At 56.7% G+C, this 16508-nt stretch overlaps 1 protein-coding gene across 1 annotated transcript in view; it reads left to right on the top strand.

Annotated features, from left to right (window-relative positions):
- The window catches only part of DCHS1 (dachsous cadherin-related 1), a 47988-nt gene that overhangs the window by 4875 nt on the left and 26605 nt on the right, over nt 1-16508 (top strand). Inside the window, exon 2 of the mRNA XM_051791304.1 lies at nt 1430-3240. Within this exon, the coding sequence (XP_051647264.1) occupies nt 1430-3240 (1811 nt within the window). The remainder of the gene's footprint in view (nt 1-1429; nt 3241-16508) is intronic.

Raw genomic sequence — 16508 nt, forward strand, 5'->3', positions numbered from 1 at the left:
ACCTGGAATTCTACAGGCAAAACCAATCTATACAGCTGATCCAAGGTGGGAAAGGGGACCCAGGAATAACCATCCTATTGTTCCCTAGAAAGGGTTAACACCACCGTGGGTTCTTTGGTCAAGGGCTGACATTCTTAGTTCCCAAACTAAACAATGTCAGCCACCTCCGTCCCCCAAAACAGGGAGGTTCCTGCTCCTTCATCTGACATGAGCGGCTCCTGAGTGTGGTTATGGGACCAGCAGCAAACGCTTTCAAGAGAGTCCAAGTGTGAGCTCATGCTGCCGCCATCCCCGCAGACCACGGAGCCTCGTTCACCGGGGCTGAGCGAGTGCTGAGGCTGGTGCTCCTCTCCAGCTCCTCGGCCGCTGGGTTCCCCTGGCTGTTCTCAGCGGGGTGGGCAGAGCAGGGGGCTGGCAGCCCGTGGACACGGGGAGCGCGTCCGCCGTGTCCGGCTGCGGTGCTGCAGGAGCTGTGGCTGGCTGCGCGTCCCTCCCCCATTGCTGCAGCGAAATGCAGCTACGGGGGAAAGGGAGGGAAGGAGCCGGAGCCAGCAAGGAGCAGCGAGAAGGAGACAAAGGAGGGGAGTGAGCAGCAGAGGGTGTGGGACGGGAAGGAACCCGAGCAACCGGCAGCTCAGAGGGAGTCGCTGCGTTCCTACTGCACTGCCACCACCCTCCATGGTACCAGCTTGGGGCACCCACAGATCTCGGTGCCAGCCCAAACAATGGGCATGGTCTGATTTTATCCCGGGCATTCCCAGCTGTGGGCACATCCTTTGCAATACAGCCGTTTTGATTTATTGTTCACTGGATGGAAGCCCACTCCCTCTCTGTGCTCCCTCCCAGGGACACCAGATTTCCACTTCATGGGTTTTTGGCACCTATATCCCTGTGGTCCCGAAAGGCACGTTGCTGGGGAGGGGGGGCGGGGAGTGGGGGACGAGAGCTAGAGTCTCAACTGGTCACTTGCTGAGCTCTCTCACGATTTGAGACCAGCTTTTCTCAGGGTGGAGAGGTGCAAGGCTGCTGTTTGTCTAAAAACTTCTGTCCCCTTGCAGACAGGCTCTGAGCCTCACAGGAAGCGTTCAGCTGTTAAAGGCACAGGAGCACACTGCTCTGGGGCAGCTGGTGCCAGTGTTGCCAGCCGGGTGGTGGTTGGGAGGGGCAGTTTAGGGTGTAGGTGATGGGGTATGAGCTGCTCACCTCGATGTGCTGTCAGGTGTGACCTGCTGGGCTGACTCCATGTGCTGTCCCCGGCCTCCGTTCTGGGCACCCTCTGACATGTTGTCACATTTGCTCCTTGTGAGAGACAGGTGATACACAGTGATTGGGCAGCAGGTACTTGGCAGGCCTTTCCTCTCAAGGCATTTTTCTCTGTCCTTCCTTTGCTCCCTCTTAATCAGTATCCTCTGGTCTGCATTCCATGCAGGATTAAAGCAAATACTGCAAAGGAGATCAAGACACCCTCTGCTCTGCCGGTTGCCAGCCATGGAGCAGATGAAAGGGTCAGCCATGCTTCTGCTGGAGCTGCTCATTCTTGGGGGCCTGAGAGCAGGGATGGGCTCTGCTGTCCTAGGCACCCTGGATCTACAAATAGATGAAGAACAGCCAGCTGGCACCATCATTGGGGACATCAGTGCTGGCCTGCCCCCTGGAACTAGTGCCTACATGTATTTCATCTCGGCACAGGAGGGCAGCGGTGTCTCCACTGACTTGGGGATAGATGAGAACACGGGGATCATCAAAACAGCTCGTGTCCTGGACCGTGAGACTCGGGACCACTACAGCTTCATTGCTGTCACCCCGGAGGGCGTCACAGTAGAAGTGAACATCCAAGTGAATGACATCAATGACCACGCTCCAGCCTTTCCCAAACAGCAGAGCACCCTCCAGATTCCAGAGCACACACCCACTGGCAGTAGGTTTCCCTTGGACCCGGCCTTTGATGCTGACAGTGGCCTCCTGAACACACAAGGCTATGTGATTAAGGGAGGGAACGTGGGGCAGGCCTTCCGCCTGGAAACACGTCGAGGACCCAACGGGGTCCTGTATTTGGACCTGGTGGTCAGCAATGTTCTGGACCGGGAGAATCGTTCATCGTACTCGCTGCTGTTGGAAGCCTATGATGGTGGTTCTCCTCCCCGCAGCACCCAGATGACGCTGGATGTGTCCATCCAGGACATCAATGACAATGCTCCCAGCTTCAACCAGAGCCGCTATCATACACTGATCTCAGAGAATCTGAAACCTGGCAGCAGCATCCTGCAAGTCTTTGCCTCTGACGCAGACGAAGGTGACAATGGGGATGTGATTTATGAGATCAACCGGCGGCAGAGTGATCCTGACCAGTACTTCACCATTGATGCCCGGACTGGAGTCATCAAGCTCAACAAGGGTCTGGACTATGAAGTGAGGAAGGTGCATGAGCTGGTGGTGCAGGCAAGGGATAAGGCTGTCCATCCTGAGGTCACCACAGCCTTTGTCACTATTCATGTGCGTGACTACAATGACAACCAGCCCACCATGACTATCATCTTCCTGAGTGAGGATGGCTCCCCACAGATCTCCGAGGGAGCCCAGCCTGGACAGTATGTGGCTCGCATCTCTGTTTCTGACCCAGACTATGGAGAGTACTCCAATGTCAATGTTACACTGGAGGGAGGGGATGGCAAGTTTGCCCTCACTACTAAGGATAACATCATCTATCTGATCTGTGTGGACCAACTTCTGGATCGGGAAGAAAGAGACTCCTATGATCTGCGGGTGACAGCTACTGACTCAGGAACACCCCCACTCCGGGCAGAATCGGCCTTTGTGTTGCAGGTGATGGATGTCAATGACAACCCCCCACTCTTTGACCAGCAGGAGTACAAGCAGAGCATCCCCGAGGTGGTGTACCCAGGCAGCTTTGTCCTGCAGGTGACGGCTCGTGACAAGGACCAGGGTCCCAACGGGGAGGTGCGGTACAGTATCGTGCATGGCCACGACACCCACTCCAGCTGGTTTGCCATCGACCCTGCCACTGGCATTATCACCACCGCTGCCCCACTGGATTACGAGAAGGACCCTCAGCCTCAGCTGACTGTGCTGGCCACAGACCGGGGAACTCCTGCCCTCTCTTCCTCAGCTGTGGTGCACGTGGCCTTGCAGGACGTCAATGACAACGAGCCGGTGTTCAGGAGTAACTTTTACAATGTATCCCTGAAGGAGAACACCCCTGTTGGGACCTGCTTCTTGCAGGTAGGTACAGTCTTGGGGAGGGCATGGCCAGGGCTGTGAGTGGCTTGGGGTGCTCTGCGGGGTGTTCAGTGCAGATGCCATGGCTTTGACGGGCAGTGTTTGCAGCAGGAATGCTGGAGCGGAGATTCCTGCTCTCGATGTGAGTCTGGAATGGGGCCAAGCGGTGTCACGCCCTTTCTGCGTGCGAGTCGTGGGCAATGCCACTGACACTGGGCACACTGCGAGGCTGTCCATTGTACAGAGCACGCTGTGGGCCTCAGTTGAGGTGGCTTCTGCTGTGCCAGGCCTTGCTTGCACCAGTGTGGAGCTGCCTTGCAGCCAGGGCACTCACAATAGAGCTCAGGAACCACCTCTGGGAAGCTGCCTGTAACCAGGCTGCGAACTTCCCTCTCCCCCACTCCCCCTCCCCTGCGAGGTCATTAGCCCAAGTTCATCGGTGTTACTGGGGCTGGTTGTGAGCATTAGTATTAATTATGCTAATGAACTGAGGCACGTGCTGCTGCGCCAGCCTTTATGCTGCAAGAGGTCGCAGCTGCTGCCCCTCCGAAAGCTCCGTGACCCCACAATGAGCCAGCAGTGCCATTTGGATTCTGTGTGTTCTGTGTTCCCTGCATTTGGTGTTTCTGTCACAGCTCAAGCCCTGGAGCCCTGGTTCCTGGGGACAGGTGATGCCACCCGCCATCAGGACTGGGGACAGTGGAGAGCTGGTGCAGGGGTGCAGTGAGGCACTCCTGACCACAGCGGTGTCCAGGCTGTCCATTGGGACAAGCATCAGTGACATTGAGGACGCTTCTTTGCTGAAGCCTTGGGACATAAGGATGTCTGGCTGGGGCCATAAGGAGCTCTGGAGCCAGGTGGTGAGAGGTGCCCACGGTGCCAGGAGGAGGAGGAATCCTGGGGCCCATGAGACAAGGCAGGAGGAGGTCCTGTGACCTGGCCTGGGAAAGGGGTCTCTAGATGGGCCTGGAGAAGGATTTGGAGCTGGCAAGAAAGAACTGTCTATGGGTGTTCTGTGGATGCATGGCAGTGGCATGGGGGGGGTGAGTGGGGGCTGGGGAGGGTGGGCTGTGGTGGGTGTGTGAATGCATGTGACTGTGAGTGGGGTGGGAACACTAGAGAGGGGCTTGTCGGGGGCTGAATGCAGGGGATGGGGTAGGAGTGTGAGGGAAAGGAGGAATGTAGAAGAGAAGGGATGTGGGGCAGGGGCAAGCGTAGGATAGGGCAGATCTGGGGGGTTTGGGGATGGGTCAAGGTGGGATTAGGGGGAAGTCTGGGCAGAAGAAGTGAGTTGGAGATGAGGAGGAAGATTTGGGTCAGAGGAGATTTAGGTTTGGTCTATGCAGGGTCGCACTACACATTGTCCCATTCTGGGGTGGGTGGGGATGGGGCAGGGCTGGGGACAGAAATGGGGACGGGGTCAGGAATGGGTTCAGGAACAGGGTTGGAGCAGGGGAGCTGCATGTCCCTGGGTGAGCATGGTGGCCTCAGGCGTGTGCGGGGACGTCTGGGCTGCACAGCCCCCAAAGGGAGGCCCTCCTCTCTCCTTGTCCGTGCCTTCCCGCTCAGTGCCGCTCGCCATGTGGGAAGGCGCTCTGGAAATGCAATCGGAGATGGCGGCTGGGCTCCTGACTGCGAGTGCGGGGCTGAGCCGGAGGGAGAGCGGACCCTGCGGATGAGCCAGGGTGTGCGAGGCCGTGGGGACGCATCCAGAAGCGGGTCCAGCATGTGGCTGCCTGGCCCTTGAAGGGTCCAGCCCGGTTCCATGCTGCACAGGGCACGGGGCTGACCCGGCGGTCAGTAGCGACAGAGGCTTTGGCCAAATTTTGATGGTCTTGGCTCAGTCCTTGTGTTTCGTTTGGAAACGGCGCGTCTGGGCTGAGTGCAGGTAACTCCCGCGTGGCCTCGGCACAAAGCAAACAGCTCACACATCTGCTGCTGCTTCCTCTGAGCCGGGAAATGTGAGAGGATGGGAAAGGAGGCTGGCCAGGCTGATGGCTCGGCCGGGGATGCAGCAGGAGCCAGCCAGATCTGGGAGCTGGACAGAGCCAGGGCAGGGAGCCCTGAGCTCGGAGCACAGCTGCCCAGCATGACCACCCCTTTTGTCATGAACAGGAGGGCTTTAGAGGTGCTGCCAGGGCCCACAGTGGCCAGTGTTCCACAGGATTACCCATGTCAGGTGTGCTGCCCCACAGCCCCTGTGTGCCATTGCTCCTGCCTGACTCCGTCTGTCCATGGCTTCCAGGCATCAGGGCTCACCCAGACTTGGGATGGTAAAGGGTCTCTGTCAAGGTCTGGGTTTGGGCCATACCCACACAATGGTCATGAGAGCTTTGGCCCTGCCAGATGACATGCAGGACACAGGACAGTCACTCAGGTCAGCACAGAACTCGGTGGGTTTGGTTCTCCATCGGACTGTCATGTTTCTAAGCAGAAGACCCTGGGAGGATGAGGTCTGTTTTCAGACAGTTATATCTGCTCTCTGTGGGTAGGACAAACAGTGGGGAACAGAGGAGTCCCTGTGAGTGACCAGGAGAGACCTGAAGAGTGTTTGCAGGTCTCCTGCTTCCCGTCTTTGCCAGGTCAGTCTTTGTACCTGGGGTACAAACAGGGATGAGCAGAGCAGGTTGCTGGCCTGAGCTCTGGAGAAAGAAAAGGAACTCATAACATCTCCTCTGTCACTTGTGTTTATCATGGGCCAAGTCCCACAGTAGCAGACTCTGCATGAGCATGAAGCAAAGAAAATGGCAAACTCTCAGTTCAAGTCTGAGATGAGAGAGAAACACCAGTGGAGACAGAACCCATGTAACCAGTGAACATACAATCAGCAGAAAATGGAGCAGGAGACAGTCACTGGCTAGCTTCCTTGTTCCTCTCTGTGGCCATCAGCTGATGATGCAGAAGCTTTAGGGCACACTGGACCACGTTCTAGTGCTGTGGTTCCATGATAGGAAGCACTGCTCTGGTATAAATTCACCCTGCTGGCTTAAATTTGTTTTAAACATTTGACTTGTACCAGCATGCTGCATGCATGGTCAGATACTGTTTTTCTGGGACTTTCTGACTTTTCATGCTAAATCAAGCATTGTCTGTGCTCTGACAGAGAGCCGTGAACCCCATGTAGTGAGCATGGGCTGACTGGACAAAAACCTGAATGACATGAGATGGTGGTTAATTGAATCTTGCATAGATCCAATATTGATGATTATGGAACCAGAGCATCCATACACACAATTGTTGGGGGACATCCAAAATGAAACGCTGACCAGCAATGCACCCAAACGTAGAGTCTCTGCAGTTTTGAGGATAAGTCTGATGAGTTTTGGGGTCTGATTTGTGATTCCATGGGACATTTGTGGGACATGCGTGCACTGCACTGGGACAGCCCTGTGGGCTGTGCCCCTGGGAGGAAGACGTGGGTGAAGAGCTGTAGGCTACACCAGGCCACATACACTGTATTACCGAAAGAGAACGTGTGGAGGGCTAATCCTGATGCCTCGGTTGTGCTGCTGAAGTGGCAGCTGTGAGGGGACACGAGGCATAGCTGTGCATGGGGACTGAAGCAGCACGAGGACTCATGCTCACCAACTGCTGCCAAGGAGAGGGGGCATTGCTGCCTACGTTTGTGTTCTTGAGTCAAGGGATTTAACATCAACCTATTTTCAGACCTTTGCACGACATAGAACAGGCCTCCCCCTCCTCAGAAGCAAGGCAAGCTTTCCGAGGCGAAATGGGGAGATGCCTGTGAGTGTGCTGGGGAGTGAAGCAAGGGGAGGGAGAGCATCATGGTCCTGGGGAGTGGGCTGCCATGTGGGAGAGTCTGGAGGTACGCAGGAGTGTGGACATGGGGGAGATGCTGGTACATGGGGAGGTTGTGGGGGGAGGTGAGTGCTGTTGTTACGGCCAGAAGAGCTGCATTTGTTCCAAATTCCTGTGAAAGTTATTTCCTTGCGCTGCCAGCAGCCTCCTCCTGGGCTTGGCACAGCAGCCAGCGCCATGATTAATTCAAGTAGCATTTCCCCTGGAGCTGCAGCAGCTTTTCCACTGCAGCTGAGAGGCCCCAGCCCCTTGCGCTCCTCTCCCCCCATGCTCTGCTCCTCCTCCCAGCCCCCTCGCACAGCTCTCTCCTTCCTCCACGCAATCCCCAGCCCCCTCACAGCTGCCCCTTTTCCCTTACCTCTGCTTCAGCTCCAGGCCCCTCAGAACTCCTTCCTCCCACCGCCCTTGCTCACACAGCTCCCTCCTCCACGTGCACCCATAGCCCCACGCTGGTGCATGCTGCCCTCCAAAGGGCCAGTCCCCGTGTCCCCCTCACAGAGCCCCAGCCACCAGCATGGGCCCCCCAGTCTCTGCTCCCTCCTGTTCTCCCCACACCCCTTGGTCAGTGCCAGCTGCAGTTGCCTTCTTCCCCAGGACCTTTGCTGCTGTACCCCAGGGCAGCTCTCACTGGCTGTGCTCTCCCTGACCTGCACAGCCCTTGGGACATGCCAGCCTCTCCTTGCTCCCTACGGATTCACAGACTGATTTGGACTGGGAGGAACCTTAAAGCTTATCTCATTCCACCCCCTGCCATGGGCAGGGAGACCTTCCACTGGACCAGGTTGCTCCAAGCCCTGTCCAACCTTGAACACTTCTGGGGATGGGGCAGCCACAGCTTCTCTGGACAACCTGTGCCAGGGCCTCCCCACCCTCACAGGGAAGAATTCCTTCCCAATATCCCATCTAACCCTGCCCTCTGTCAGTGTGAAGCCATTCCCCCTTGTTCTGTCCCTTGTCCAAAGTTCCTCTTCAGCTCTCCCGGAGCCCCTTTGGGTCCTGGAAGGGGCTCTCAGGTCTCCCTGGAGCCTTCTTTTCTCCAGGTGAACCCCCCCAGCTCTCCCAGCCTGGCTCCAGAGCAGAGGGGCTCCAGCCCTTGGAGCCTCTCCATGGCCTCCTCTGGACTTGTTCAAGCAGCTCCACGTCCTTCTGCTGTTGGGACCCCATCCCTGCCTTGGTCCCCAGGCTTGCCCTGCCTGGCATGCTTCATCTCATGCTGACCCCAGCCCTATCTCTCCTGCATGTCTTGCCCAGCCACAGACCTTCTCTGTGAGCACTCCCTGCCTGAGCTCTGCACGACTGAAACCCAGCCCCACACCTTGGTTTGGGGTCCTTCTGCCACTTCTACCCTACACTGTGGTTGCCCTACTCAAGCCCTGCACCGTGAGCACTCTTCCCTGCAGAGCCCAGCTTCCCAGTCCCACTCAGCTCCAGGATTCTCTGCCTTATTCTGCTTCCCAGCTTCCAAGTCTGCTCAGCACCCTGCACGGGCTCCCTATGCCCTAGTAGCTGCAGCTGCCATTTCCCCAGCCAGGACACCTGGGTGCCCAGGTGTGAGCCTTGCTCCTTTTCCTTTTGTGCCTTAGTCTGCCCCTGCGCTCAGAGGCCTCCAGGCTCCCAGAAAGGCGCTGTGTGTCCCCAGGCTCCTGCACCTCTTGCCCAGCCTCACCCTCCACATCCTGCATCCTGCCTTCCTGACAGTGTCTGTGGTTAGCCCACTTCCCCTCATCCTCCAAACTGAGGCCTTTACCCCATCCCAGAGCAGTGCTGGAGGCCATTGGCAGGCCCTGCTCCCCTTCCTGGCTGTGTGTGGCTGTGGCAGCCCGATGTGTTTCATAGAATCACAGAAGAGACCTTAAAGCCCATCTTGTTCCACCCCCTGCCATAGGCCATAGGCAGGGGGTCCTTCCAGTAAACCAGGTTGCTCCAAGCCTCGTCCAACTCAGTCTTGAACGCTTCCAGGGATGAGGCAGCAACAGTTGAACAGGCAGCGTGGAGACTGTGGCTGTGGGGCTGCCAGCCAGCCCCCTGCCCACGCCCGGGGCAGCGGGGACCCAGCGGCACGGGGTGCCGGTGCCGGCAGCTGTGCAGGGGCTCCCGGGACGGGGGGCTCCAGCAGCCGCGGGCTCTGACCCTCGCCTCAGCCACGTGTGCTGGACTGTCGCTGGGCCGAACCCTGACCCCGCTCCCTCCCCCGAGGCCCGAGCGTGCTGGAGGCTGAGACGCAGCCCGGGAGCCAGGGACGGCTCCTGAAATAGCCGCGTGGCCGCTCCCCGGCTTTTAGCTGGTCAGCGGCTGTGCCAGGCCGGGAGGGCAGGACGCCTGGCACGCACTCAGGCGCGGGGAGCCGTGCGTGGGATCGCTGACCACACTGGCGCCAGCCTCCCCTCCTCTCCCACCAAGAGCCGTCACTCGGAGGGGAGGGAGCCCAGGGCCAGATGTTTGCCAAAGCCACAGTGTAACATGTGCGCAGCAGAACCCCAGCCAGGGCCAGGCTCCAGATGAGCTCCCTGCCTGCGACTGCGCTGGCTGGAGCGGGGAGGACAGCCAGGGAACGGAGGCCCGAGCTGCTCAGCAGTGCTCAATTGCTTTCCAGCGTTGCGGGCTGCGCAGGGGCACACAGCTCAGCAGCAGGGCTGTGAAGGCAAGGGATGGCTCTGGGTGAGGGACTCTGGTGCTGCCCTCGAGATGAGTCTGTGGGAAGGGGAGGCAATGCAGCTGAGGACCCCGGTGTGGGGCTGCACTTAATCCATCCCCATCTCTGGGGAATGGAAGATGTCTGTAGTGCCTTGGCTCCTGTCTTGCTGGGGAACTGGGAGGAGAGTGTGAAATAGCAAGGCCTCGATGCCCATCTCTGCCCTCCCAGTTCTCAATGCAGTGGGGAGAGGCACACTAGCCCAGGACCCCGCTTCCTTTTCTAAGGCTGGTGCTCTGGCTCCTTTCTGCCTAGCCCTGAGCCATCTTGCTGCTCTCTTGTGTCGTCCTCTTCTGCTCCGTGGTGGCCACAGCACTCCCACCAGGTGTTGTTCTGACCAGCTGCAGGGCACTCCAACTAAGTCTTCTCACCACACCTGGGAGGAAGGAGGGGCAGGTAGCAGGTGCTGCTGCCCAGTGTGGTCAGGGCTGTCGTGCAGGGCTGGGGAAGCAGATCAACTCTCTTGGACAATTGGAGCTCAATGGGGAACTGGGGTGTTTAGGAGGGTCTTTGGAGATCACAGAATGGTTGTGTTTGGAAGGGACCTCTTGAGATAATCTAGTAAACCCCCCCCATGCACAAGCAGCACCATCCAGAATTGTTTGCCCAGGATGTCACCACTTCCCTGGGCAACCTGTGACAGAGCTTGGTCACCCTCATAGTGGGAAAGTGCTCCCTGATTTTCGGAGGGACCCTCCTGTGTTTTACTGTGTGCCTATGGCCTCTGATCCTGGCACTGGGCACCACTGACAAGAGCTTGGCTCCATCCTCTTGTTGTCTTCTTTCATGTATGGATGATACCCCTTCTCTTCTCCAGGTTGAACCATCCCAACTCCCTTAGCCTTTCTTCACAGGAGATTTGCTTCAGTCCCTTCATTATCTTCGTGGCCCTTCACTGGACTCTTTCCAGTGTGGCCATCTCTCTCCTGTACTGGGGAGCCAGCAGTGGACCCAGCGCCTCCAGCTCTGGCCTCACCAGCGCTGAGCAGGGGGGTGGGATCTCCTCCCTGACCTGCTGACCACAATCCTCCCGATGCTGCCCAGGATACCATTCTGCTTCCTTGCAGCAAGGACACCTTGCTGTCTCATCTTCAACTTGGCACCCACCAGGACCCCCAGGGCTTCTTTTGCCAGGCTGCTTTCCAGTGGGGTGGCCCCCAGCGTATATTAGTGCAGGGGACTGTTGCTTCCCCAGGGCAGAACTTTGCACTTCCCCGTGTAAAACTTTGCTAGGCCTCTCGTCCATCTCTCCAGCCTGTCGAGGTCCCTCTGGGCGCATCACGACCCTCTGGCAGATCAGGCTACTCCTCCCAATTTGAGGTCTTCCGCATATGTGCTGAGGGGAGGCTATGCACAGCCCCATCATCCAGGTCATTAATGAAGATTCCAAACAGGACTGGACCCAGGATTGACATCTGGGGTACACTGCCAGTTACTGGCTTCCAAGTAGGTGTTGTGCCCCTGATCACCACTCTCTGGACAGGAGCCATTCAGCCCGTTTCCAGCCAACCTCACTGTTGGCTCATCCAGCCCATTCACCAACAGCTCCTCCATGAGGATCTTAGGGGGGAGAGTGTGAAAGAACTTCCTGAAGTTCAGATAGACAATATCCACTCCTTTTTCATCATCTACCAGTTGTTTATCAAGTGGGTGAAGCATGATTTGCCTTTGGGAGAAACCATGCTCACCACTCCTGATGATTTTCCTGTTCTTCCTGTGCATAGATATGATTTCCAGGATTAGCTGCTCCATCAGTTTCCCAGGGATCAAGGTGGGGCTGACTGGTCTGTAGTTACCTGTCATCATGGCTAGGCTTCACAAACAAAGATTTGGGAAGGACTCTACCCACATTTGCTACAAGCACGCTGGTGGCTAAAGAGGCCAATGTGAGATAGACAAGTCCGGTTGCAAAAGGCACAGCAGAAAGACTCCTTGGATGGGATCGGCAAGACACGGTTCTTTCTGTGTTGTCTTTTCTCCTCGAGAGTGATCCCACGTGCGTTCTCAAAGGAAGCAGCAGCATTATAGATGGTGTGTCTCCAGGCCTCCCGATTGGAGGCCAGAGTAGACCAGTGAATCCTGCTGCTTACTCTTGAAGATAGGAGAGAGATTTACCTTCCTGCAGATTTCAGGCACTCCTCCCAAACACTGTGATTGAGAAACGATTATTGTGAGGGGCCTAACAGTGGCATCTGCCAGCTCCCTCAGCACTCATGGGTGCCCAGAACACATGTCCAGTTTGCTTAGGAATTCAGTGACCTGTTTGTCTTCAACCAGTGGTCTATCTTCCTTGCTCCAGCTTCCATCCCGGTCTCTGGGGCCTAGGATTTCTGAAGACTGCTCTTACTAGCAAAGACTAGGGTAGAGAGGGCATTAAGTACCCCAATCTTTTATATGTCCTGTGTCACCAGGTTCCCCATCTCCTTCGTCTGTGGTCCTGTATTTTACCTAGCCTTCCTTTTGTCACTGATGCACTTATAGAAGCTCTTCATCTTGACTTTGACATCCCTGGCCAGATTAAAATCCAGTTGGGAACTGGATGCCAGCAGCTGCGTTTCCATGTAATTACACTGTTCAGTGGGTGATTTCAGCAGAAAGTGCCCCAGGTGTGTTCCCTGAGCCTCCCTCCAACCCGTGATAGCATCCTCTTCTACACCTATCAAGGAAAAGGTTTCAAAACACAGCATCGGGTTCATCCCCTGAGTTCCTTAACACATCCTCTGGTCCCAAGGGCACATGCCAGTTCATTTGCATCCATTATGTGACAGAAAGGATGTAGTTCATCTGTCACTTTCGTCCAGCTCCTTTCCCTCATCACCACTTCCTGGCAGAGCACAGCTCATGAACCTCTCCCCTCAGAGCCTGCCTTCCAACCTGTCTTTCACCCACCTGGTTGTCTAGCCCTCCAAGCTGTATCATCCTGCCTTGGATATGAGGATTGTGGGAGAAGGTGTCGAAATCCTTCCTAAAGTCAAGGCAACCGTCATCCACAGCTGTCAGCCCTGTGACCCCACATCCCATCACTGTAACATCACAGAGGGCAAACAGGACAGTCAATCCATGATGGCTCTTCCCTCCCAGGATACTCCATGTGGCCAAAAACACGCTCTGAGAGAAGTCGCTCCATGATTCTCCCAGGGACCAAAGTGTGGCTGACAAGAATTTAGATCCTCAGATGATCCTTTTGGCCTTTGTTGAAGGTGGGGTGTGATATTTACTTCCCTCCAGTTGTCAGGAATCTCCCCTGATCTCCACCACATGTGAAGAGCAGCCCTATAAATCCATTTCTGTCAGCATCCGTTGATGCAGCCTGTTGAGTCCCATGGATTCATGTGGATCAACTTCATTAAAGAAATCCTGACTCCATCTTCACCCCTCTCTGTTAGTTCTGAACCCTTTTGAACAGCATGGAGGCCTGGGAAACTGGTGGAGACCAAGGTGGAGGAGGCATCGAGTGTCCCAGTCTTATCTGTGCCAGCTGTCACTAAATCACCCACCACACTTGGAAATGGGCCCTTCTTCAGCCTTTTCCTACCCCTGCAGTGGTAGAGGCTCTTTTTGGCACCCTCAGTTCACCTTGCAAGTCTCAACCTGACTTGAACTTTGACTTTGCTGACACCCTCCTGACATGCCTGGTGATGGTTGTAAATTCATACTGTGTAGTTTGCCTCCATACCCACCTCCCATCTCATAGAATCATGGAATGGTTGGGATTGGAAGAGACCTTAAAGCTCATCTCATTCCACCTCCCTGCCATGGGCAGGGACACCTTCCACCAGCCCAGGTTTCTCCAAGCCCCGTCCAACCTGGCCTTGGACACTTCCAGGGATGGGGCAGCCACAGCTTCTCTGGGCAGCCTGTACCAGGGCCTCACTATCCTCACAGGGAAGAATTCCTTCCCAATATTTAATGTAAACCTACTCTCTGTCAGTGGGAAGCCATTCCCCCTTGTCCTGTCACTCCAGGCCCTTGTAAATAGTCTCTCTCCATCTTTCTTGCCAGCTCCCTTCAGGTACTGGAAGGCTGCAATCAGGTCACCCCAGAGCCTTCCCTTCTCCAGGCTGAACAATCCCAATTCTCTTAGCATACATTGCCTTTTGCATGGCAGCTGAGCCCTGAGGCCCCTGCTTAGCCAAGGCCATCTGCTGACATGTCTCCTTGCTTTCTTGAGCACTAGGATGGACTGTTCTGCACTGTGCTGTCCTGAAGGCTTGCCAGCTTTCCTGAGCTCCCTTGGCCTTCAGCGCTGCCTCCCATGGGATCCCTCCCATCGACTAGTTCCTTGTATAAGCTGAAATCTCTCTTGCACTCCAGGGTGTGTACTCTGTTTCTCTCCTTCCTCACTCCCTTTAGGATTCTGCACCTGCTGATCCATGGCCACTGCAGTCACACCTGCTGCCAACTGCCACATCCCCAATCAGTGCTCCCTTCTAGTGAACAGCAGATCCAGCTGTGTGCCACCCCTGCTTGGCCAGGGACATTGGAATTCTTTGTGAGATCAGGGGTCTGTGATCCTGGCTTCCCCAGGTACTGCTGCCTCATTGGCAGCTTTATTTCAGGGATTTCCTGGCAGAGCATTGATGTCCTTGTGCTTAAAGCCTTTAGTGGCTGTGGGGACTCCATTCAAAAGTCAGAGATGAGGGGGCTGTAAAGGCTCCATTCAGGCTCAGAGCTCTGACTCCTGCTCCCACATATTCAAGGAGCAGGACTGGCACAGCCCCAGTGGAGTGTTTCCTGGGCAGTTCCATAGGCAGCTTGACCCCATTTCCCTCTGTTTTTCAGGCAAACATCAGGAGTCTCATGAGTGAGCTACAGTAAAACCAGCTGTGGATTCAAGATTTGGGGTGGATGCTAAATACAGAGCCTGGGGCTGTCCTGCGTTAGCTTCTAGCAAAGTTCCTGGAAAAATGTCCAGACTTGTTTTAAAAATTTCCAGGAGTGGTGAACTCACCGCAGGCCTTGATGAGCCCTTTTGGTGGCTAATTACCCTCACAGCTAAAAATGTGTCCGTTTCCCAGACCGTGTGTGCTCTGAGCCTGCAGCCTTGTGTGCCAGCTGAAATGAGGTGGCTGCCGTACCTGGTGGCTGGTGGACCCCTGTGATGTCTCTCAGGAGTCCCCAGGAGACATCACCCAGCTGTATGGGGGATCCTGCTGCCCTTGGGCCTCAGTCAGGCCCTGCTGAGTGTGGGCAGCCCGCAGGCAGGCAGCCAGCCCCATCCCACGGGATGCACACATGGGATGTCAGCGGTCTGTGGGCAGGGAGCTGGGGCTGGGGGTGTGCCGGCCACAGCCTCCCTCCTGCACACAGTGGCAGAGCACAAAGCAAAGTGTTCAGCGGCCCCAAACTGAGCCAACACCATTACCTGCTCCAGCAAGTATTTCCTGTTCCTGTGGCTTTTCTCTGGGCACCAGTTTAGCATCACCCATCCAAGGGAGACAAGGCCAGGCCCAGTTGCACACCGGGGTGTGGGTCTGGGGCTGTACCCCAGTTACAACAGCCAACATGGAGCCACTCTGCTGGTACCCTTCAGATGAGCTCCAGTGATGTCAGTGAGGTCAGATTTGTACTCTCCAGTGAGCAGCTCCCCAGCAAGGGAGGCTGGGGCTGTAGAGGGAAGGGTGAGCTCCAGAGGAGCAGATGGATCCAGTTTCCCAAAGTGCCTCCTGACCTAGCTCTGTCATGACACCTGTGTCTCTGAGTGCTCTGCAGCTGGAGCAGGGAGGGGGGGATCCTGTTCCTGGTGCTTCTTCTGGCAGCTGCTGCAGAGCTGGGAAGCAGATCCTCTGCACAGGAGCCTGGTGCTCACTGGAGATGTGCTCTGAGCTTCTCCGTGCAGGCAGCCCCTCAGACCACAGGCATCAGGGCTGCCGGGGGTGTTGCAGGTGCTGCCTCCTCTTCCTGGTCAGGGCAGGGTGGTGCCACCCCTGCCGGGTTGACTGTTCCCTCGTGGCCCAGCCGTTCCGTGTCCCCTTGGCCCTGTCCCTCCGTCCCCGGTGGCCGTGCTCGCGGCCCCCAGCCGGGCCCTCTCCTTGGCGCGCGCCCGGCGTTCCTCACGCGGGAGCCGAGGCCCCATGGCCGCTGCAGGGAGGAGCTGTGGCTGACGAGGCCTGAACTCCACTTCACCCGGGCCTGGCCCAGCTGCCTCCCCCCGGCTCCATCCCCCAGCTTTGTTCTCTGCCGAGCTCCCAGCTGGTGGAGGAGCTGTGGGCAGGGATGTGGGGTCAGGAGTTGGTTCCTGCTGACCTGAGCTCTGCAGGAGCCGTAGGAGGAACTGAGGTGGGCAAGCAGGGAGCAGCATTCATCCTCCTGCTGTGTCTGTCGTGGTGGGTTCAGTTCTTGTGCCCCAGGCTGAGTGAGGCTGGGCTGTCACAGGGCAATGCCACTCTCCATCCTCATCCCCAGCACCCGGGGCTGCTGGATACAGAGCTCTGAAAGCAGGACAGAGCCAGGGCTCTGGTGACAGGGGGTTGGCTTTCTTCCTGTCCCATCCTGAGTGTCTTTGAGAAAAGAAGGAACAGAGAGGCAGGGGCAGCTGCTGCTGCCGTGCAGGTTGTCCCTGGCTGGCTGATCATGTGGGGGGCAATGGGGGTGCTTGACTGTGAGGTCCTTGGCATCTTGGTGAGCCTGGGCCTTTCTGTTCCCCCTGTCCCTATGGTCTTTTCTTTTGCCAAGGCAAGTCTGTTGACCTGGGTGATGGATGTTGCCCCAGAGGTGTAGAAGGGAGTTGCCACCTGGGTGGTGAGGAACCCACAGCAGT

The sequence above is a fragment of the Manacus candei genome, unplaced genomic scaffold (genome assembly GCF_025592945.1).
Source record: "Manacus candei isolate 608988 ecotype Guabito, Panama unplaced genomic scaffold, ASM2559294v1 h1tg000031l, whole genome shotgun sequence".
Lineage (NCBI taxonomy): Eukaryota > Metazoa > Chordata > Aves > Passeriformes > Pipridae > Manacus > Manacus candei.